At 44.8% G+C, this 19,939-nt stretch overlaps 4 protein-coding genes across 11 annotated transcripts; 3 read left to right on the plus strand and 1 right to left on the minus strand.

The window, feature by feature from the left end:
* The first annotated feature begins 50 nt into the window (after nucleotides 1-50).
* Nucleotides 51-4,202, plus strand: LOC118940392 (repetin-like). The gene is made up of 2 exons (XM_036949635.1): nucleotides 51-302; nucleotides 2,275-4,202. The coding sequence occupies exons 1-2, from the start codon at nucleotides 238-240 to the stop codon at nucleotides 3,290-3,292; spliced, it is 1,083 nt and encodes a 360-aa protein (XP_036805530.1). The 5' UTR covers nucleotides 51-237; the 3' UTR covers nucleotides 3,293-4,202.
* Nucleotides 4,203-6,812: 2,610 nt separating this feature from the next.
* On the minus strand, nucleotides 6,813-9,436 carry LOC110493650 (group XIIB secretory phospholipase A2-like protein). 2 transcript variants are annotated; one of them, XM_021568045.2, is made up of 4 exons: nucleotides 8,968-9,436; nucleotides 7,981-8,057; nucleotides 7,523-7,688; nucleotides 6,813-7,182 (listed from the first exon to the last, which is right to left on the minus strand). In XM_021568045.2, exons 1-4 carry the CDS (start codon nucleotides 9,221-9,223, stop codon nucleotides 7,064-7,066), a joined length of 618 nt encoding a protein of 205 aa, XP_021423720.1. In that variant the 5' UTR covers nucleotides 9,224-9,436; the 3' UTR covers nucleotides 6,813-7,063. The 2 variants fall into 2 exon arrangements, with proteins under 2 accessions (XP_021423720.1, XP_021423719.1); XM_021568044.2 differs by having other exon boundaries at nucleotides 7,969-8,057; nucleotides 8,968-9,430.
* A 378-nt stretch (nucleotides 9,437-9,814) lies between these two features.
* LOC110493649 (RNA-binding protein cabeza) lies at nucleotides 9,815-14,189 on the plus strand. Of its 7 annotated transcripts, XR_005036941.1 has the most exons (9): nucleotides 9,815-10,259; nucleotides 10,410-10,533; nucleotides 10,987-11,146; nucleotides 11,240-11,700; nucleotides 11,832-11,948; nucleotides 12,127-12,241; nucleotides 12,471-12,578; nucleotides 12,686-12,825; nucleotides 13,912-14,189. XR_005036941.1 is itself a non-coding variant. In XM_036949637.1 (8 exons), exons 1-7 carry the CDS (start codon nucleotides 10,186-10,188, stop codon nucleotides 12,539-12,541), a joined length of 1,122 nt encoding a protein of 373 aa, XP_036805532.1. In that variant the 5' UTR covers nucleotides 9,815-10,185; the 3' UTR covers nucleotides 12,542-12,578; nucleotides 12,686-14,189. The 7 variants fall into 7 exon arrangements, 5 of the variants coding, with proteins under 5 accessions (XP_036805532.1, XP_036805534.1, XP_036805536.1 ...); XM_036949637.1 differs by having other exon boundaries at nucleotides 12,686-14,189; XM_036949639.1 differs by having other exon boundaries at nucleotides 11,240-11,443; nucleotides 11,486-11,700; nucleotides 12,471-14,189.
* Nucleotides 12,671-19,842, plus strand: LOC118940116 (proline-rich protein 36-like). Its single transcript, XM_036948366.1, has 5 exons — nucleotides 12,671-12,825; nucleotides 13,912-14,032; nucleotides 14,124-15,246; nucleotides 15,344-15,445; nucleotides 18,533-19,842. The coding sequence occupies exons 1-5, from the start codon at nucleotides 12,671-12,673 to the stop codon at nucleotides 19,261-19,263; spliced, it is 2,232 nt and encodes a 743-aa protein (XP_036804261.1). The 3' UTR covers nucleotides 19,264-19,842.
* The last annotated feature ends 97 nt before the right edge of the window (nucleotides 19,843-19,939 follow it).

Below are 19,939 nucleotides of genomic sequence, written 5' to 3' on the forward strand. Positions count from 1 at the left end.
CCTTTTCAGGGACAACTTCCATTGGTTTTGTATTAGATAATTCCATGCACTTTCGCATTCTGCCCTATTGGTGGCAGTATTGGATTTTTGATCCTATGAAGCTATAATTAACCTAGAAGCAGGGGCCTGGAAACGAGTTTGTTTGATCAGTTGCCGTTCTAACAAATGTAACTATATACAATAGTATTTTCTGACTGGTTGTGTGCATGCAAGTTGTTTGAACCCTCAAGATCCAGAATGAGACGGCGAACACATAAAGGCCTGCGCGAGGGTAGCATTAGCGCAGAAGGGGCACACTGGAGGTAAACCACAATTACAAGCAATGCTTGCGCCTTTTAAGTGGCCACGTGACTATTTCGATTTGGCTATTTTAGATATTTGTTGATATTCCCCTGCCTGTCATGCTTACATTTACACTATTTAGCTAGCAAGCTATATGTGGGCCTGCACTGAAAATTACATCACTAACTAGCGCATTTCAGCTGACATTCAAAACAATATCTTACAAGCGGGTTAGCATTATATAAGTCAAATGCAACTACCTATATATTGGAACTTGTTTGTTAGAAGCCTGTTAATTAGTTGGAGTCCTTATGTCTTGCCTTGAACATGCATATCTGGGCAAAGAACATCAAATACACTGCTCAAAAAAATAAAGGGAACACTTAAACAACACAATGTAACTCCAAGTCAATCACACTTCTGTGAAATCAAACTGTCCACTTAGGAAGCAACACTGATTCACAAATTTCACATGCTGTTGTGCAAATGGAATAGACAACAGGTGGAAATTATAGGCAATTAGAAAGACACCCCCAATAAAGGAGTGGTTCTGCAGGTGGTAACCACAGACCACTTCTCAGTTCCTATGCTTCCTGGCTGATGTTTTGGTCACTTTTGAATGCTGGCGGTGCTTTCACTCTAGTGGTAGCATGAGACGGAGTCTACAACCCACACAAGTGGCTCAGGTAGTGCAGCTCATCCAGGATGGAACATCAATGCGAGCTGTGGCAAGAAGGTTTGCTGTGTCTGTCAGCGTAGTGTCCAGAGCATGGAGGCGCTACCAGGAGACGTGGAGGAGGCCGTAGGAGGGCAACAACCCAGCAGCAGGACCGCTACCTCCGCCTTTGTGCAAGGAGGAGCACTGCCAGAGCCCTGCAAAATGACCTCCAGCAGGCCACAAATGTGCATGTGTCTGCTCAAACGGTCAGAAACAGACTCCATGGTATGAGGGCCCGACGTCCACAGGTGGGGGTTGTGCTTACAGCCCAACAGCGTGCAGGACGTTTGGCATTTGCCAGAGAACACCAAGATTGGCAAATTCGCCACTGGCGCCCTGTGCTCTTCACAGATGAAAGCAGGTTCACACTGAGCACATGTGACAGTCTGGAGACGCCGTGGAGAACGTTCTGCTGCCTGCAACATTCTCCAGCATGACCGGTTTGGCGGTGGGTCAGTCATGGTGTGGGGTGGCATTTCTTTGGGGGGCTGCACAGCCCTCCATGTGCTCGCCAGAGGTAGCCTGACTGCCATTAGGTACCGAGATGAGATCATCAGACCCCTTGTGAGACCATATGCTGGTGCGGTTGGCCCTGGGTTCCTCCTAATGCAAGACAATGCTAGACCTCATGTGGCTGGAGTGTGTCAGCAGTTCCTGCAAGAGGAAGGCATTGATGCTATAGACTGGCCCGCCCGTTCCCCAGACCTGAATCCAATTGAGCACATCTGGGACATCATGTCTCGCTCCATCCACCAACGCCACGTTGCACCACAGACTGTTGAGGAGTTGGCGGATGCTTTAGTCCAGGTCTGGGAGGAGATCCCTCAGGAGACCATCCGCCACCTCATTAGGAGCATGCCCAGGCGTTGTAGGGAGGTCCTACAGGCACGTGGAGGCCACACACACTACTGCGCCTAATTTTGACTTGTTTTAAGGACATTACATCAAAGTTGGATCAGCCTGTAGTGTGGTTTTCCACTTCCACTAATTTTGAGTGTGACTCCAAATCCAGACCTCCATGGGTTGATACATTTGATTTCCATTTATAATTTTTGTGTGATTTTGTTGTCAGCACATTCAACTATGTAAAGAAAAAGTATTTAATAAGAATATTTAATTCATTCAGATCTAGGATGTGTTATTTTAGTGTTCCCTTTATTTTTTTGAGCAGTGTACATCATCAACGACAGACATGTTTATATTCATAACATACTTAATGTTATAGTTGTCACCCAGACACACAGTACAGTTCACCACCTCTTTATTCTCTGCAGTGAACCTGGAGTATCAGCCCAGCTCAGGCACCTTGGCAGAATGGATCCAGAGACATGCAGCCACCAGAGGGAGTATGGAGAACCAGGGACATGCAGTCACCAGAGGGAGTATGGAGAACCAGAGACATGCAGTCACCAGAGGGAGTATGGAGAACCAGAGACATGCAGTCACCAGAGGGAGTATGGAGAACCAGAGACATGCAGTCACCAGAGGGAGTATGAAGAACCAGAGACATGCAGTCACCAGAGGGAGTATGGAGAACCAGAGACATGCAGTCAGTGGATGGAGTATAGAGAACCAGAGACATGCAGTCACCAGAGGGAGTATGAAGAACCAGAGACATGCAGTCACCAGAGGGAGTATGGAGAACCAGAGACATGCAGTCAGCGGATGGAGTATAGAGAACCAGATACATGCAGCCACCAGAGGGAGTATAGAGAACCAGAGACATGCAGTCAGCGGATGGAGTATAGAGAACCAGAGACATGCAGCCACCAGAGGGAGTATAGAGAACCAGAGACATGCAGGCACCAGAGGGAGTATAGAGAACCAGAGACATGTAGCCACCAGAGGGAGTATCGAGAACCAGAGACATGCAGCAGCCAGAGGGAGTATGGAGAAGCAGAGACATGCAGTCAGCGGATGGAGTATGGAGAACCAGAGACATGCAGTTACCAGAGGGAGAATGGAGAACCAGAGACATGCAGTCAGCGGATGGAGTATGGAGAACTAGAGACATGCAGTCACCAGAGGGAGAATGGAGAACCAGAGACATACAGTCACCAGAGGGAGAATGGAGAACCAGAGACATACAGTCACCAGAGGGAGAATGGAGAACCAGAGACATGCAGTCACCAGAGGGAGAATGGAGAACCAGAGACATGCAGTCACCAGAGGGAGAATGGAGAACCAGAGACATCCCAGAGAAGTTGGGGAGGAGTATGGTGCTTCCGCTGCTATGAGCCACATCATGAACCCATCATCCAGAGACTGGAGCAAAGGCTCATTGAGGGGTAGCAGTGGTCCCTTCTCCCCAGACACAGATGGGGACATTGATGGAGATCCTGTGGAGCTCAGTGGGGATTACCTGGAGCTCCTTCGTAAAAGGATGGAGCTGGACATCATAGAGGAACAGATTGCCAGCAAAAAAAGCTGCTCTTGCTATGGAAACGTTTGGGCCTGAATCAAAGGCCATCCGTAAACAGAAGACGAAGGACAAGGAAATGTTAACACTTTTTTCCAATAAGGATGTTACTCCTAAAGCTAGGGTGAATAGCATTTTGAGAAAGCAGGCATGGACCAATGGATGTCGCTCAAAGGTATGTGCTTGTTACATCTGTATTTAAGAATAGATTTATTTCCTGATGTTTGGATGAACTGTTCTGTTCCATTACATAGACTAAGGAGAGGCAGTAGAATAACCCCCAAGTGCAGATCTAGAATCAATTACCCATAAATCTGTCCCCTTAACCATTTAAAGGTAAAAAATACTAAACTGACTTTAGATCAGTATTCAGGGTAACGTAGGCTTGATCAGCATCGTACATCTTCAAATTATTTCTTAATTCTTTATTGTGTGTCCCTTTCAGGAAATGTGTCTTACATCGCAAACTCAACAGCACAACTTCACCACATATACATAAATACATTAGGGATGTGCTTCTTTCCCTTTCAAGATGATTCGATAGGTATCTAGATACATGGGCTCTGATATGATACGGGAACGATATGTTTTAGTTTGAAATGATTCGGTTTGGTTAGAGAATTAATAGATTTGGTTTGATACACTCATTTGTTGCACTGACACGTTCATTTTCCATTCTAAATTCAAATATGCTACTGATGAAGCTCATGAGCTGGGCCTCTCTGAGCTGTGTGTGTGTAAATTATATACAGTGCCTTCGGAAAGTATTCAGACCCCTTGACTTTTCCCACATTTTGTTAGTTTGATTTTTAAAATTATTACATTGTTTTTTTTTTCTCATCAATCTACACAATACTCCATAAGGACAAGCAAAAACAGGTTTTTCTGCATTTTTTTTAATGCAAATTAATAAAAAAAAATAAAGAAATTATATTTACATACAGTGGGGCAAAAAAGTATTTAGTCAGCCACCAATTGTGCAAGTTCTCCCACTTAAAAAGATGAGAGAGGCCTGTAATTTTCATCATATGTACACTTCAACTATGACAGACAAAATGAGAAAACAAAATCCAGAAAATCACATTGTAGGATTTTTTATGAATTTATTTGCAAATTATGGTGGAAAATAAGTATTTGGTCAATAACAAAAGTTTATCTCAATACTTTGTTATATACTCTTTGTTGGCAATGACAGAGGTCAAACATTTTCTGTAAGTCTTCACAAGGTTTTCACACACTGTTGCTGGTATTTTGGCCCATTCCTCCATTCAGATCTCTAGAGCAGAATGTCATATGGTCAGATGAAACCAAAATATAACTTTTTGGTAAAAACTCAACTCGTCGTGTTTGGAGGACAAAGAATGCTGAGTTGCATCCAAAGAACACCATACCTACTGTGAAGCATGGGGGTGGAAACATCATGCTTTGGGGCTGTTTTTCTGCAAAGGGACCAGGACGACTGATCCGTGTAAAGGAAAGAATGAATGGGGCCATGTATCGTGAGATTTTGATTGAAAACCTCCTTCCATCTGCAAGGGCATTGAAGATGAAACATGGCTGGGTCTTTCAGCATGACAATGATCCCAAACACACCGCCCGGGCAACGAAGGAGTGGCTTCGTAAGAAGCATTTCAAGGTCCTGGAGTGGCTTAGCCAGTCTCCAGATCTCAACCCCATAGAAAATCTTTGGAGGGAGTTGAAAGTCTGTGTTGCCCAGCTACAGGCCCGTCTGAAGATTTCACGAAAGTTTAATATTTATAGTAATTTGAATTTGGCGCTCTGCCATTTCACTGGATGTTGGACAGGTGGGATGCTACCGTCCCACCTATCCATAAGAAGTAGCTTTAACTTCCTGACTGATGTCTTGAGATGTTGCTTCGAGAGGTCGGCCGATTATGATTTTTCAATACCGATACCGATTATTAAAAGCCAATTTTTATTTTTTTATTTAATTTGTAATAATGACAATTACAACAACACTGAATTAACACTTATTTTAACTTAATATAATACAACAATAAAATCAATTTAGCCTCAAATAAATTTGGTTTAAATAATGCAAAAACAAAGTGTTGGAGTAGAAAGGAAAAGTGCAATATGTGCCTTGTAAGAAAACTAACGTTTAAGTTCCTTGCTCAGAACATTTGAAAGCTGGTGGTTCCTTTTAACATGAGTCTTCAATATTCCCAGGTAAGAAGTTTTAGGTTGTAGTTATTATAGGACTATTTCCCACTGTACCATTTGTATTTCATTAACCTTTGACTATTGGATGTTCTTATAGGCACTTTAGCATTGCCAGTGTAACAGTATGGCTTCCGTCCCTCTCCTCGCTCCTCCCTGGGCTCGAACCAGCAACACAACGACAACAGCCATCCTCGAAGCAGCGTTACCCATGCAGAGCAAGGGGAACAACCACTCCAAGTCTCAGAACAAGTTACGTTTGAAACGCCTGACAGTTGTCATATAAAGAAGCTGATTAAACAGCATGATCATTACACAGGTGCATCTTGTGCAGAGGACAATGAAAGGACACTTTAAAATGTACAGTTTTGTCACACAGCACAATGCCACAGATGTCTGAAGTTTTGAGGGAGCGTGCAGACTGCAGGAATGTCCACCAGAGCTGTTGCCAGAGAATTTAGAAGTACGTCCAACCGGCCTCACAACCGCAGACAACGTGGGGGGTGCTGTGGAGCATTTTTGTCTGTAATAAAGCCCTTTTGTGGGGAAAAAAATATTTCTGATTGCCTGGGCCTGGCTGTGGGTGGGCCTGGCTGCCAAGTGGGTGGGCCTGTGCCCTCCGAGGCCCACCCATGGCTACACCCCTGCCCAGTCATGTGAAATCCATAAGTTAGGGCCTAATGCATTTATTTCAATTGACTTATTTCCTTATATGAACTCTTAGAAATTGTTGCATGGTGCTATTACATTTTTGTTCAGTATAGTAGTACTACCCTAGGATTTGTCTTCTGGCCATATCCTTTGAGGATTCATATTGAAGCTTTTTTCAGTATGTTCAGATTGCTTTTATGTTATTATGGCATGGGCAGTACCAGGAGGTTGTTTTAGTTATAAAAGCCAGGAAACTGACTATTTTTAATTCCGAGATTCTATTTCTATAGAACCTGTCCTGTTTTACTTTGTATCTCAGGACTAAGAGTGGAGTAATGTATAATTTCTACGTAATGGGGCTAATATTTTTTTTATCATGAATTAAGTTATGGCGAGACAAAACACAGTTGAACTTAATAGAAAATGTGTGTCAGTCATCTTTGTAAGTTCATGTACAGTATATTTGTGTGCATTCTGTGTTCCCCTGTTTTCAGGAAGAGATGCAGTCTGAAGCCCATGGCATTCTCAGATTTTCCACAACTCAAGAAGACAAATACAAGATTGTATTGTAGTACATGTTTTTTTGCAGATTTAAAAAATAAACCCAACAATTATTGCAAATATACAGCACTTGTTCTGTTAAACAAAACCAAGTAAAACACACCAAATAAATTACACAAATAGCCAAGTCGCATCTCCAGCAGTCATTTGGAGTGACGTATCCCATATAACTTGGTGAATAGGATAGCTGTGCGTGTGTTGTGTGCATATATATGCGAGTGTGTGTGTGTGTGTATGTCTATAACCCTAATTTAAAGCTCATCCCTCTCCTCTCCTTCACAGAGGCAGGCTTCCCTCTGGCTATTCATGTAGGGCCTGCAGCCCAGAGTCCAGACTGTGTTGAACAGGGTGTCAGCTACCGTCTCACAGGCTAGAAGGTAAAGAGGGACATGGGGATGAGCGATAATTACTGGCCTATTTAAACATCTTAAGCAAAATATCAATAGGCCTGATGAAAGTGCAATAAAGTTCAGGTATAGGACTGTATGCGTAATCTGTGGCTCTGTATGAAAGTGTACAAGCTGTCAAATCTTTGATTTTTCCTTAATTCCTTGCACCCCCTCAAAGTTCATTGGAGAAAGTTTGAGGGGAGGGACATTGGCGCCTCTTGCACTGGACTTTGAGAGGGAGTTGAGGAATCAAGGGCTTGACGGCTTCTACACTTTTCAGACTGTGGAACTTTCCATGTACACTGCATCAGGTTGACTGACCTTCGACCTTTGACATGAAGCCCAGGCTCTTCTTGAGGTCAGAGCAGATGCTGTGGAGACACCAGCGGAACTTGGAGTCGCAGCGGTACTTGTTGGAGCCGCAGGTGTCGTAACACATATCCAGCTGGTTGCAACACTTAGTCATGGCAGGGATACCCAGATCAACCTTTATGGAACAGGACAAGTGTGGTGAGTGTGTGTGCATGACTACATTGATTAAAGTGGATTTAACAAGTGACAATAAGGGATCATAGTGTTCACCTGGTCAGTGTTCTTAATGTTTTGTACACTCAGTGTATGTGCATTGTTCAATCTGTATATTATTGGAGTTGTATGACCAATGTACTATTTTGATTTGCATTCTATAAAAATACTTGATTGTTGAAATGTTTCACTGAGCATTAAAGTGTGTGTGCGTGTGTTTCCAATCATCTATATATGCATACACTATTGGGTACCGGAAGGCCTAGGAAGTAGGAGCTGCATCCGTTGGGCTCCTGCATCTGGTAGTCAGGGCGAGGAAGAGCAGCTTTACCTGAGGTAGAAAGAATGTTAGAGTTCAATTCAAGAAATGCCATGAGGAATATTTGAATTCCACTTATGTTTTTAAATTCCAATGAGGAAAATGGTAACTGGAATTTGACTGAATTGACTTGAAATGGAACGGAACCCAACCTTGATCGCCATTCACACTTGATTGACCAACTCAGCAAAGACCAGCCTACTGGGCACAGATGTCAATTCAAAGTCTAATCCACATTGGTTCAACGTAATTTCATTGACATGATGTTGATTCAACCAGTGTGTGCCCAATGGGAGGTTGGATGTCCGTAAGTTATGTCAGACAACAGACGTTGTTGTGGAAGATTATCAGTTCATAAATGGTGGTAACCCAAACAGGGTCCATGGTCAATACAGGTAAAGTCCATGGACATATGATATCAATGGTGAAGACTACAGCCTAGCTGTGAATCGCTGACTATTTCACACTTTACCTCTGCCAGCTATCTCTCCTTGTTCATAGTCCACTGACTAAGGTGCATTATCAGATGTGAGGTGATAAAGGTTATTAGTAATGTAAAATGAATTCCTAGTATAAACTCTCCCTAATCAGTTATACGGCGTTCTTGCATTTAAGAGTTTGAATGGCTTTAACATGAGGATATGTTAAGACTTCAGAAAATCTTAATGTCCATGTTTATCTCCATTGTGTACCATCTTCCTAATCTATAATGGATCTCTCCCTGCTGGATAATCATTACACAATTTGAATTTAGGATCACATGGAAGCGGTCTGTACAAAACAGATTATCTCGGCTGACTAATCACAAGCCTGGTCTAGATCTAGATGGACTTGTTTAGCTAACTCCTCTGACTATCGTTGGCATGCCACGCATATGATACATGTATGATAGGCTAGCCAGAGGAGTTGGTCATGTTCTTACCATATCGACAGCGGTACTGGCACACTCCATCACGTCCGCCCATAAGCTCCAGCATGGAGTCAAAGTATCCATTGACGGCTTCAAAGCCTCCCCTAACGGAGTTCAGTCCCCACTCGTCCTCATCCTCTGCCTGGGAGGGGTCGACAGGGGCCTGGCTTGGGTCCACTGGTGCAGGTTCCTCAGCGTCCTGGGAGAGGGTCCCCTGGATGGAGAGGCTCAAAACCAGAAGGAGAGCAAGGGAGGCCCAGTGTATCATATTGAGGTTCAGAGAAGCGAAGGGACAGCTAGGGACACAGCGTTGATGATCCACAGAGTTCAGCTGGAGGAATGAGAGAAGCACAAACACAGAGAGAGAGGGAACGAGACAACTCACTCTGTCACGTCAACCGGCACCCAGACCTGGACTTTGAGCTAGACACCGGGACAGCCTCCACTGTGGAGGAACGAAGGTCAGCTCCTATCTAGATTGTATTTCTGTTTTAAAGGTGCCCAAGGTGTGCTATATTTATCTGTTAGTAATGTTAATTGTAATCATATTGGTCTCAGTCAAAACACTATGGTCCTATAAAGACTGATGATCTGTCACCAATTTTGACTATAACAATAGACTGGTGATTGTGGCATGAAACAGTCAACCTACTAATTGTACTTCACACAAATGATGGTTAGAAAAATAATCAATGCACTGCATTACTAGACATGACATATTCAACCAATTCAAAGATAACATAGGCAAAGCTTGGCCCAGAGATCTAATGGTGTCATGAATACGACTGATAATTATCTTTCAACATGTTATCGTGCTGTAGAACGTGCACTTCGATAAGTACTACTTCCGAAGGAACGCAATGGCACGTAGGCAGCGACGTAGTGCACACGTGCTCGGAAGTAAGCAAGGAAAATGTAATGTCGTTCTCTAGTGAATTGTTTGTTTGGTGATAGCACTGGCTTCGTAATCGAAATTATATTTTGGGAGTACTTGTCATGGAAACATGTTTGTGCTGTTCGCTCATCTAACAAGACGAACCGTTTGCAAGTGAAGTGAGCGAGCGTCAAGATAGAGGGGTGCAGGTGCACGTTAGCAAGCTACCAGGCTAGCAACTGCAGTATATAACTATGACCTAGACACATTTTGTAGTGGTCATGAATGAATAACCACTAATTTTTATTTTGAGGAGACGAGTAGGCCTACCCGACACAACAGTATATTTCAGCAACATGGCATTCACCAGCCTTTTTTCAAGTCTTCCAAACAAAGAATTTGACACGGCGCCTTGTGAGCCGAGAGAGAGGTAAGCTACTATAATACAAGTAGTCATTATTTCTACTGTCTCTCTTATACTATGCTGGATTAATGTAACTAGCTAACATAGTCATGTTTCAGCTTTGAATTGGAGTACATAGCCAACTGTAAGAATTGATTGTATCCAATTTCTTCTCAGATTTCAAAGGGATGAAAGGCAACTGGAACCAGTTGAACTGGAGGTGAACGTCCAGTCCAGAAAGTGGCCATCGCAAAGGTGTCAGCAGAGTGGCCCCAGGAAGAGGAAAAAGGGGGACCAACAGGTGAATGTGTCATGTACTAAACAGATGCTGAATAGGTCAATTCAGAATGGAGAAGTTTTTTGCTAAACATTGACTTAAGCCTAACTAACATATGCCTATCTTACGTTTGTGCAGTGCTTTGTACTACTAGGCAAATTGCATACCACATACCTGTAGATCAGGCCTCTTCAAACCTGTTCCTGGAGCGATACTCTCCTGTAGGTTTTCGCTCCTATCCCAGTTGTAACCAACCTGATTCAGTTTATCAACCAGATAATTATTAGATTGAGCTGCGCCAGATTACGGATGAGGTGACAACCTACAGGACGGTAGCTCTCCAGGAACGTGGTTGGTGAGCCCTACTGTAGATTAAAAAGTTGGTATAGAAATAGGCCACAAACCATTACCATTTGGTATTGCCCCTTTCCTTTTGATTTTGTGTTATAACGTTACCCTTTTTGTATTTTTCTGCAGGAATGCCCATCACAATCTTATAAAGACTTTGACTCTGTGGCCCGAGACTACAACGTGGTGAAGTGTGATTTCGAGCAACCAGGCTTTGACTTCCGTAGAGACCTGGACTTCTACAGTGATCGCAAGGAGGGTGCATCCCCAGGTCATGCTACAGAGAAGGGTGGGTTTTTATGGATTAACCCTTTACTATTAGCAATGCATTCAGACTTTAAAAGGTGTGTAGGATATTAATTTCATTTAACTTTTTCCACAGATCCTGATCAGAACAAGGATGTTCAAGGTGTAAACGAGAAGAAAGGACGGGAGCAGAAGAAACAGCGACGGGAGCCCCAGCAGCAGAGACTTGACAACCAGGCTAGAGGCAGAGGGGGAAACTCTGCCAGGAGGGTTGGGGATTTTACCGTAATGGGTGGACGCGGAACTAACCAGCCCAGAGACTTCTCCAACAGGGGCGGAGGTGGTTCCAACAGGGGCGGAGATGGTTCCAACAGGGGCGGAGGTGGTTCCAACAGGGGCGGAGGTGGTTCCAACAGGGGCGGAGGTGGTTCCAACAGGGGCGGAGGTGGTTCCAACAGGGGCGGAGAGTGGAGCAATAGAGGCCAGGGCTGTGACAAGAGGGGCGGTTTTCTCAGAAGAGGTGATTGGTCAAAGCGAGGCACTGACCGGTCACTTAGAGGTGGCCGACAGTTCCCAAATGATGTATGTTTAACACTGGTAATTCAAAATGAAATCATGCATATTTCCTTGTCAATATCCATAGAAATGTCATTTGTAGCTTTACGATGTGCTCGGTTACAGTTAAGGTTCCCAAGTCAGTGATTTCAGTCTAATGTACATTTTCACAGGAAACTTTGACTGGAAAGGGGAAGAAGAACATGACAAAGGAATTCAAAGACCAGAATGCTTTGGAGATTGACGGAAGGTTAATCTGTCGACATTTCATCAGGGGAAACTGCATAAAGGCAGGTTTCTGTATTTTATGATTAGAAATTGTAACAATATTAATGGGCAATTGTCATTGAACCTAAACCCAATATATTCAAATGATAGTCAGGTATGTTTAAGTTTACTTATTTTACAGTAAATACTGTCACTGGCCTGACCATTTTTATAGAGACCCCAACTTATTTTGTTTTGCAGGGTGTTGACTGCCAGCTAGAACATGCTCTGGATGTCAACTACTCGATCAACGAAGTGTGTAAATTCTACGTCCAGGGATCCTGTTCGAAAGGAGAGAGCTGCATATACATGCACAATATCCTTTCTCAGCTTATTCTAAATGTCCCTTATGTAGTGGTTGCCACTGGGTGGGTGAGGGGGGGAAATGACTGTACTCTGTTTTTAGTACTGTTTCCTTGTGTATCTGTCCTTCTACCTCTTGTTATATTTTGTGAAAAACTTCAAAATACTAACTTAACAACAAAATGGCTGCCGTAGGGGTAGCTGCAGATGTTTTGTCTTTATTTCCTTAACCAAGTACCCACAGTTTCCCCTGCAAGTTCTTCCATACTTACGAGAAGTGCTACCAAGGAGACCAGTGCAGGTTTTCCCATGAACCCCTGACTGAGCTCACTAAACAGCTACTGGAGGCAGTCAGTAACTGTCTACCCTGAGGGACACTCCTGCTCTTACACAGACTGACATATTGGTGCTCCCTGTTACCATTATCTACTAACTAGGGCTTATGTCTCCTATGCAGGCATTGAAGAGGGACAAGGACATTGAGGAACTGGCTAAAAACGACAAGCCAATCGGCATGGAGGAGCCAGTGGCCACAAAGGAGTCGGCGACAGCTGAGGAGACGAAGCCTGTCATTGACATATTCCTGAATCCCCTAAGGTTAAGAATACGAGTGCACGCGCACATGTTTATTTTACTGTCCTTGTGGGGACCGAAAATGTATTGTCATTCATTTTCCCTAACCCTTAATCCTAATTGTAACCCTAAGCTTATAATAGCTTAAGTCCTCATCGGAACCTGAGAAATGTTCCCACGAAGGAGTATTGTCCTTCTTTTACTAGCCTACACACCACAGTAGTGTATTAGAATAGTAAGCATAGTAAGCCCCCCGCACCACAGTGGTGTATTAGAATAGTAAGCCCCCCGCACCACAGTGGTGTATTAGAATAGTAAGCCCCCCGCACCACAGTGGTGTATTAGAATAGTAAGCCCCCTGCACCACAGTGGTGTATTAGAATAGTAAGCCCCCCGCACCACAGTGGTGTATTAGAATAGTAAGCCCCCTGCACCACAGTGGTGTATTAGAATAGTAAGCCCCCCGCACCACAGTGGTGTATTAGAATAGTAAGCCCCCCGCACCACAGTGGTGTATTAGAATAGTAAGCCCCCTGCACCACAGTGGTGTATTAGAATAGTAAGCCCCCCGCACCACAGTGGTGTATTAGAATAGTAAGCCCCCCGCACCACAGTGGTGTATTAGAATAGTAAGCCCCCCGCACCACAGTGGTGTATTAGAATAGTAAGCCCCTGCACCACAGTGGTGTATTAGAATAGTAAGCCCCCCGCACCACAGTGGTGTATTAGAATAGTAAGCCCCCTGCACCACAGTGGTGTATTAGAATAGTAAGCCCCCCGCACCACAGTGGTGTATTAGAATAGTAAGCCCCCTGCACCACAGTGGTGTATTAGAATAGTAAGCCCCCTGCACCACAGTGGTGTATTAGAATAGTAAGCCCCCCGCACCACAGTGGTGTATTAGAATAGTAAGCCCCCCGCACCACAGTGGTGTATTAGAATAGTAAGCCCCCTACACCACTGTGGTGCATTAGAATAGTAAGCCCCCCACAGTGGTGTATTAGAATAGTAGTGTATGTATGTGGTTGAGCGTTACATTTTACACTTGATAGTAAATCAACGTTATTCACTAGTGTTTTATTGATTGGCTACATTTTGTCTGGATTTCAGGCCAAACTTTTACAACAGCTCATGCACCTCTGAGCCACATGCTGAGGAAAGTACCACCGTGTATCAGAAGGAAGTTTCAGCTGAGGTCGTGGAGAAGGAAATTGCCCCTCCTACAGCATCCGTTTGGTCTCCTGATCCTCCCCCAAACTCTGGCTTTAAGGAACCGGTTTCTTATTCAGTTGAGGCTGTGCTTGGGTCCCATAGGCCCCTAGATAAACCCTTCCGTAGCTTCTTTGCAGCCTCTATCAGCCAGACCTCACAGACCCAACCAGATCCCCCCCACAACTACATTAGTTCCTCCAGACTCTATCCACCCTCGTGATCCACACCTAAATTCTACATGCAGCAAGAGAAATGTTCCTTATTCAGTCGAAGCTGTGCTTGGATTCCAGAAGCCTGAAGAAAATCCCTTCACACTCCCCACACAGATCCAATCAGATCCCCCCAGCACTACATTAGTTTCTCCATACCCAATTAGTTTGTTTGATCCTCGTCTGAATAAGAGGCAGGCTTCTTATTCAGTTGAGGCTTTCTCTACGGCCCAGAAGCCAGTGAAAAACCCCTTTTGCAGTCTCTTTGCAGGGACGATCAGCCAGACCTCCACTACACCTCTCATACAGACCTCTGCTAATTCGCCCATCAACACCCCAGGATGTAAGGGACTAGCTTCTTATTCAGTTAAGGCTGTTCTAAAGTCCCACAAGCCTGTGGATAACCCCGTCCGCAGCCTCGTTGCAGGCCCCATCACCCAGTTCTCTCGCCACCCTGATATACAGACCCAACTAGATCGTCCTAGCACTACATTAAATCCTCCAGACTCCATTCGGCCCCCTGATCCTCCTTCAGTCTATAAGAGGCCGGCTTACTATTCAGCTAAAGCTGTGCTTGGATCTCCTAAACCTTTGAAACCATCCTTCAGCAGCCTCTTTGCAGGCCCCATTAGCCAGACATCTCCCCAACCTCCCACACAGACCCAACCAGATTCCCCTAGCGCTATATTTGGTCCTTCAGATTCTGCGCCTCCTGCAGCCTGTAAAAGGCCGGCTTCGTATTATGTTACGGCTGTGCTTGAGCCCGAGAAGCCTGTGGAAAACCCCTTCTGCAGCCTTTTTGCAGGAATCATCAGCCAGACCACTCTCGACCCTCCCTCACACTCGCAAAACTCCCCAGGTTGTAAGGCACCAGCTTCTAACAAGCCCATGGAAAAACCCTTCCTTAGCCTCTTTGCAGGCCCCATCAGCCAGACAACCCTCCCTGACCCTCCAACACAGACCCGGCCTTATCCCCCAATAGTCGAGCCTAAACCGGAGGTGCCAGACCCAACACGGCTCACCGGTAAGGGCCTGCTTTACTCAATACAATACTTTAAATATCCCTTTGCGGGAAATACAACTATATTACTGACATTTCATCACCACTTCTTGTCCTCCAGAGCCATCCACAACCCATTCTGTTCTGAGGACCCTCTTCCTATGCCTGAGCCCATGCCGCCATGAGGGGGAGCAGGCGATCAGTAACAGCTGCAAAGATCCAGGTACAGTCGGACACATCATGCTACAAGTAGTGTATTTGTATTGTAAGTTTGCATAGTTTTTTATTTTATTTCACCTTTATTTAACCAGGTAGGCCAGTTGAGAACAAGTTCTCATTTACAATTGCGACCTGGCCAAGATAAAACAAAGTGTGACACAAACAACAACACAGAGTTACACATGGGATAAACAAACGTACAGTCAATAACACAATAGAAAACTATATGCCGCGTGTGCAAATTAGGTAAGATTAGGGAGGTAAGGCAATAAATAGGCCGTAGTGGCGACGTAATTACAATTCAGCAATTAAACACGGGAGTGATAGATGTGCAGATGATGACTGTGCAAGCAGAGATACTGGGGTGCAAAGGAGCAAAAAAATAACAATATGGGGATGAGGTACTTGAATGGGCTATGTACAGGTGTAATGATCTGTAAGCTGCTCTGACAGCTGATGCCTAAAGTTAGTGAAGGAGATATGGGTCTCCAGCTTCAGTGATTTTTGCAATTCGTTCCAGTCATTGGCAGCTGGAAGGAAAGGCAGCCAAAAGAGGAATTGGCTTTGGGGGTGACCAGTGAAATATACCTGCTGGAGCATGTGCTACGGGTGGGTGCTGCTATGGTGACCAGTGAGCTGAGATAAGGAGGGGCGTTACCTAGCAAAGACTTGTAGATGACCTGAAGCCAGTGGGTTTGGCGACCAAATATGAAGCGAGGGCCAGCCAATGAGAGCATACAGGTCGCAGTGGTGGGTAGTATATGGGGCTTTGGTGACAAAACGGATGGCACTGTGATAGACTGCATACAATTTGCTGAGTAGAGTGTAGGAGGCTATTTTGTAAATGACATCGCTGAAGTCAAGGATCGGTAGGATAGTCCGTTTTACGAGGGTGTGTTTGGCAGCATGAGTGAAGGATGCTTTGTTGCGAAATAGGAGGCCGATTCTAGATTTAATTTTGGATTGGCGATGCTTAATGTGAGTCTGGAAGGAGAGTTTACAGTCTAACTAGACACCTAGTTATTTGTAGTTGTCCACATATTCTAAGTCAGAACCGTCTAGAGTAGTGATGCTAGACGGGCGGGCAGGTGTGAGCAGCGATCGGTTGAAGAGCATGCATTTAGTTTTACTTGCATTTTAAGAGCAGTTGGCGCCCACGGAAGGAGAGTTGTATGGCAATGAAGCTCATCTGGAGGTTTGTTAACACAGTGTCTAAAGAAGGGACAGAAATGTTCAGAATGGTGTCGTCTGAGTAGAGGTGGATCAGAGAATCACCAGCAGCAAGAGTGACATCATTGATGTATACAGAGACGAGTCGGCCCAAGAATTGAACCCTGTGGCACCCCATAGACTGCCAGAGGTCCGGTCAACAGGCCCTCCGATTTGACACACTGAACTCTATCTGAGAAGTGGTTGGTGAACCAGGCGAGGCAGTCATTTGAGAAACCAAGGCTGTTGTCTGCCGATAAGAATGTGGTGATTGACAGAGTCAAAGCCTTGGCCAGGTCGATGAATACGGCTGCACAGTATTGTCTCTTATCGATGGCGGTTATGATATCGTTTAGGACCTTGAGCGTGGCTGAGGTGCTCCCACGACCAGCTCTGAAACCAGATTGCATAGCGGTAAGGTACAGTGGGATTTGAAATGGTCTGTGATCTGTTTAACTTTGCTTTCAAAGACCTTAGAAAGGCAGGGTAGGATAGATATAGCTCTGTAACAGTTTGAATCTAGAGTGTCTTTCCCTTTGAAGAGGGGGGATGACCGCGGCAGCTTTCCAATCTTTGGGGATCTCAGACGATACGAAATAGGTTGAACAGGCTAGTAATAGGGGTTGCAATTGCGGTGGATAATTTTAGAAAGAGAGGGTCCAGATTGTCTAGCCCAGCTGATTTGTAGGGGTCCAGATTTTGCAGCTCTTAGAGATCTGGATTTGGGTGAAGGAGAAATTGGGGAGGCTTGGGCAAGTTGCTGTGGTAGGTGCAGAGCTGTTGACTGGGGTAGGGGTAGCCAAGTGGAAAGCATGGCCAGCTGTAGAAAAATGCTTATTGAAATTCTCAATTATCTTGGATTTATCGGTGGTGACAGTGTTTCCTAGCCTCAGTGCAGTGGGCAGCTGGGAGGAGGTGCTCTTATTCGCCATGGACTTTAGTGTCCCAGAACCTTTTTGAGTTTGTGCTACAGGATGCTAATTTTTGCTTGAAAAAGCTAGCCTTTGATTTCCTATCTGCCTGTGTATATTGGTTCCTAACTTCCCTGAAAAGTTGCATATTGCGGGGGCTATTCAATGCTAATGCTGTACGCCACAGGATGTTTTTGTGCTGGTTAAGGGCAGTCAGGTCTGGAGTGAGCCATGGGCTATATCTGTTCCTGGTTCTACATTTTTTTGAATGGGGCATGCTTATTTAAGATGGTGAGGAAAGCACTTTTAAAGAATAACCAGGCATCCTCTACTGACGGAATGAGGTCAATATCCTTCCAGGATACCCGGGCCAGGTTGATTTAGAAAGGCCTGCTTGCTGAAGTGTTTTAGCGAGTGTTTGACAGTGATGAGGGGCTCCATGCTAACTGTTGCTTGCTTCGGGACAGAGACGTTAGCCAGGAGTAGCCACTCTGATAGCAGCTAGCTAGCTGCGATGATCCAGTGTAAAGGTTCAGAGCTTGCGGTAGGAATCCGGAGATGTGGGAGAGAATAAGCAGTCCGATATGCCCTGGGTTGAATCGCACTGTGCAGACTGGCAGGAGTTGACCGGGCTGAGGTTAGCTGATGACCGCTAGCAGTGGCTAACTGACTACTAGCTAGTAACTAGTTAGCTAGCTAGCTTCTGTTGGGGGTTCTGGTTTTAAAGTGAGGTGGGTTGCAGGAGAGTATGTTGAAATTGAGGTAAAAAAATATTTAAAATATATACAAAAATACATATATATGTACATGACAAGACATCTGACTGCTACGCCATCTTGGATGAGACGTGATGTTTTTTATACTTATTTTCTCTCACCTACTTCTGGCTAAAATATTTAGAATTGTTTTACTCTTGGTGTGTATCAAAATATATGTTGGAAGTGTGTCAGATCTGTTGTGACCCCTTTCAGGAGGCGATGGCCTGTGTTCCAGTGAAGACAAAATCACCAGAGGATCTACTTCCACAGGACAGCAGCGGCAGAGCCAGGAGGTGGTTGAGGAGCCGGAGAGTGAGCGTGAGGAGCCGGAGAGTGAGCGTGAGGAGCCGGAGAGTGAGCGTGAGGAGCCGGAGAGTGAGCGTGAGGAGCCGGAGAGTGAGCGTGAGGAGTGCCTTCTGAGGGATGAGCTGTTGGTGATTCCATTAGAACCATTAGTGCCTTACGTGCCACTTGGTGACCCTTGCCAGGCTGATATCACCCTACCACGGTCCACCTTGGCCCGGGACGTGGTGTGGTCCTTTGAAGACCTTGCCCCTCTTCCTCCCCCCTCACTCAATCAACAGCCGTCTGTCCCTCTGGCCTCCCCCTCTACTGAGAGAACATCAGGTCCTGCTGTTGGACTGTCCAGCCCTGCAGGACTCAGGCCACAGCCTTCCCCACAGGACTCCAACTCTCAGGAGGCTGCAGGAGAGCATCTCATTCCCTCCAGGAATTCAGGTAGGAGTCGGGTCCAGGTGGATACCCCCGGCGTTCACAACCTTCCAATCCAAGCGATGGTACGGATCACTCGACGTAACACTGATGTACAACCACAGCGACTGTCTGGACAAATGAGGGGCAAAAGTGACAACGTGGGTGACAAAAAAACACTGAAAGACCTTTTTAAGACTTTTGACCCCACATCATCTCCCTTCAGACAGTAACTGCATTTGGACTATGGATCATATTGTATGCACTGTCGGTCAATGGACTACACACCAAGACTTACACAAACACTTGGCCTTCATATGAATGCTTTTGCTCTAGTGTATTTTCCTGCTAACAGATCAGAACAGCAATTCATTGCAAAAAATTATTGTGTAAAATGCAAGAAAACAATTACGCGCGCGCACACAACCCTCCTTAACTCCATTTGATAAAATGTGTTCCTCCCATTGATATCATTACTTAGCAACAGCTAATGTTACTGATGAATTGTCAGCCTAGTCTGTCTTGGTGAGAATTGTTTAGGGATTTTCTTAGATGAGGCATGTTGTTTTACAGAATAAAATGTATATTATTGATTATTTAAGGTTATAAAAACGAATGGCATTTCATTTTTATTAAATCAGAAAGTAACATATTGGAACAATTAGTTAACTAGTAACAACTAACCGTTGCCCTCTTCCTCCACTGCTGCCGACTACATTTCCTCTTATTTGATGAACAATGGAATGTTATTACCCTGAACTGATTCTTATTCTCATGTGGAAAATGTAATTATGTAAACTAATTCTGCACCAGTTCTGCTCTGCATGTAGTGCTTCTCTTTTCTTATAGTAAGGTACAGTGCTGCGAAAAAGTACTTTATGCCTTCTGTCCACCAGATGCATCAAACTC

Source organism: Oncorhynchus mykiss, chromosome 17 (genome assembly GCF_013265735.2).
Source record: "Oncorhynchus mykiss isolate Arlee chromosome 17, USDA_OmykA_1.1, whole genome shotgun sequence".
Lineage (NCBI taxonomy): Eukaryota > Metazoa > Chordata > Actinopteri > Salmoniformes > Salmonidae > Oncorhynchus > Oncorhynchus mykiss.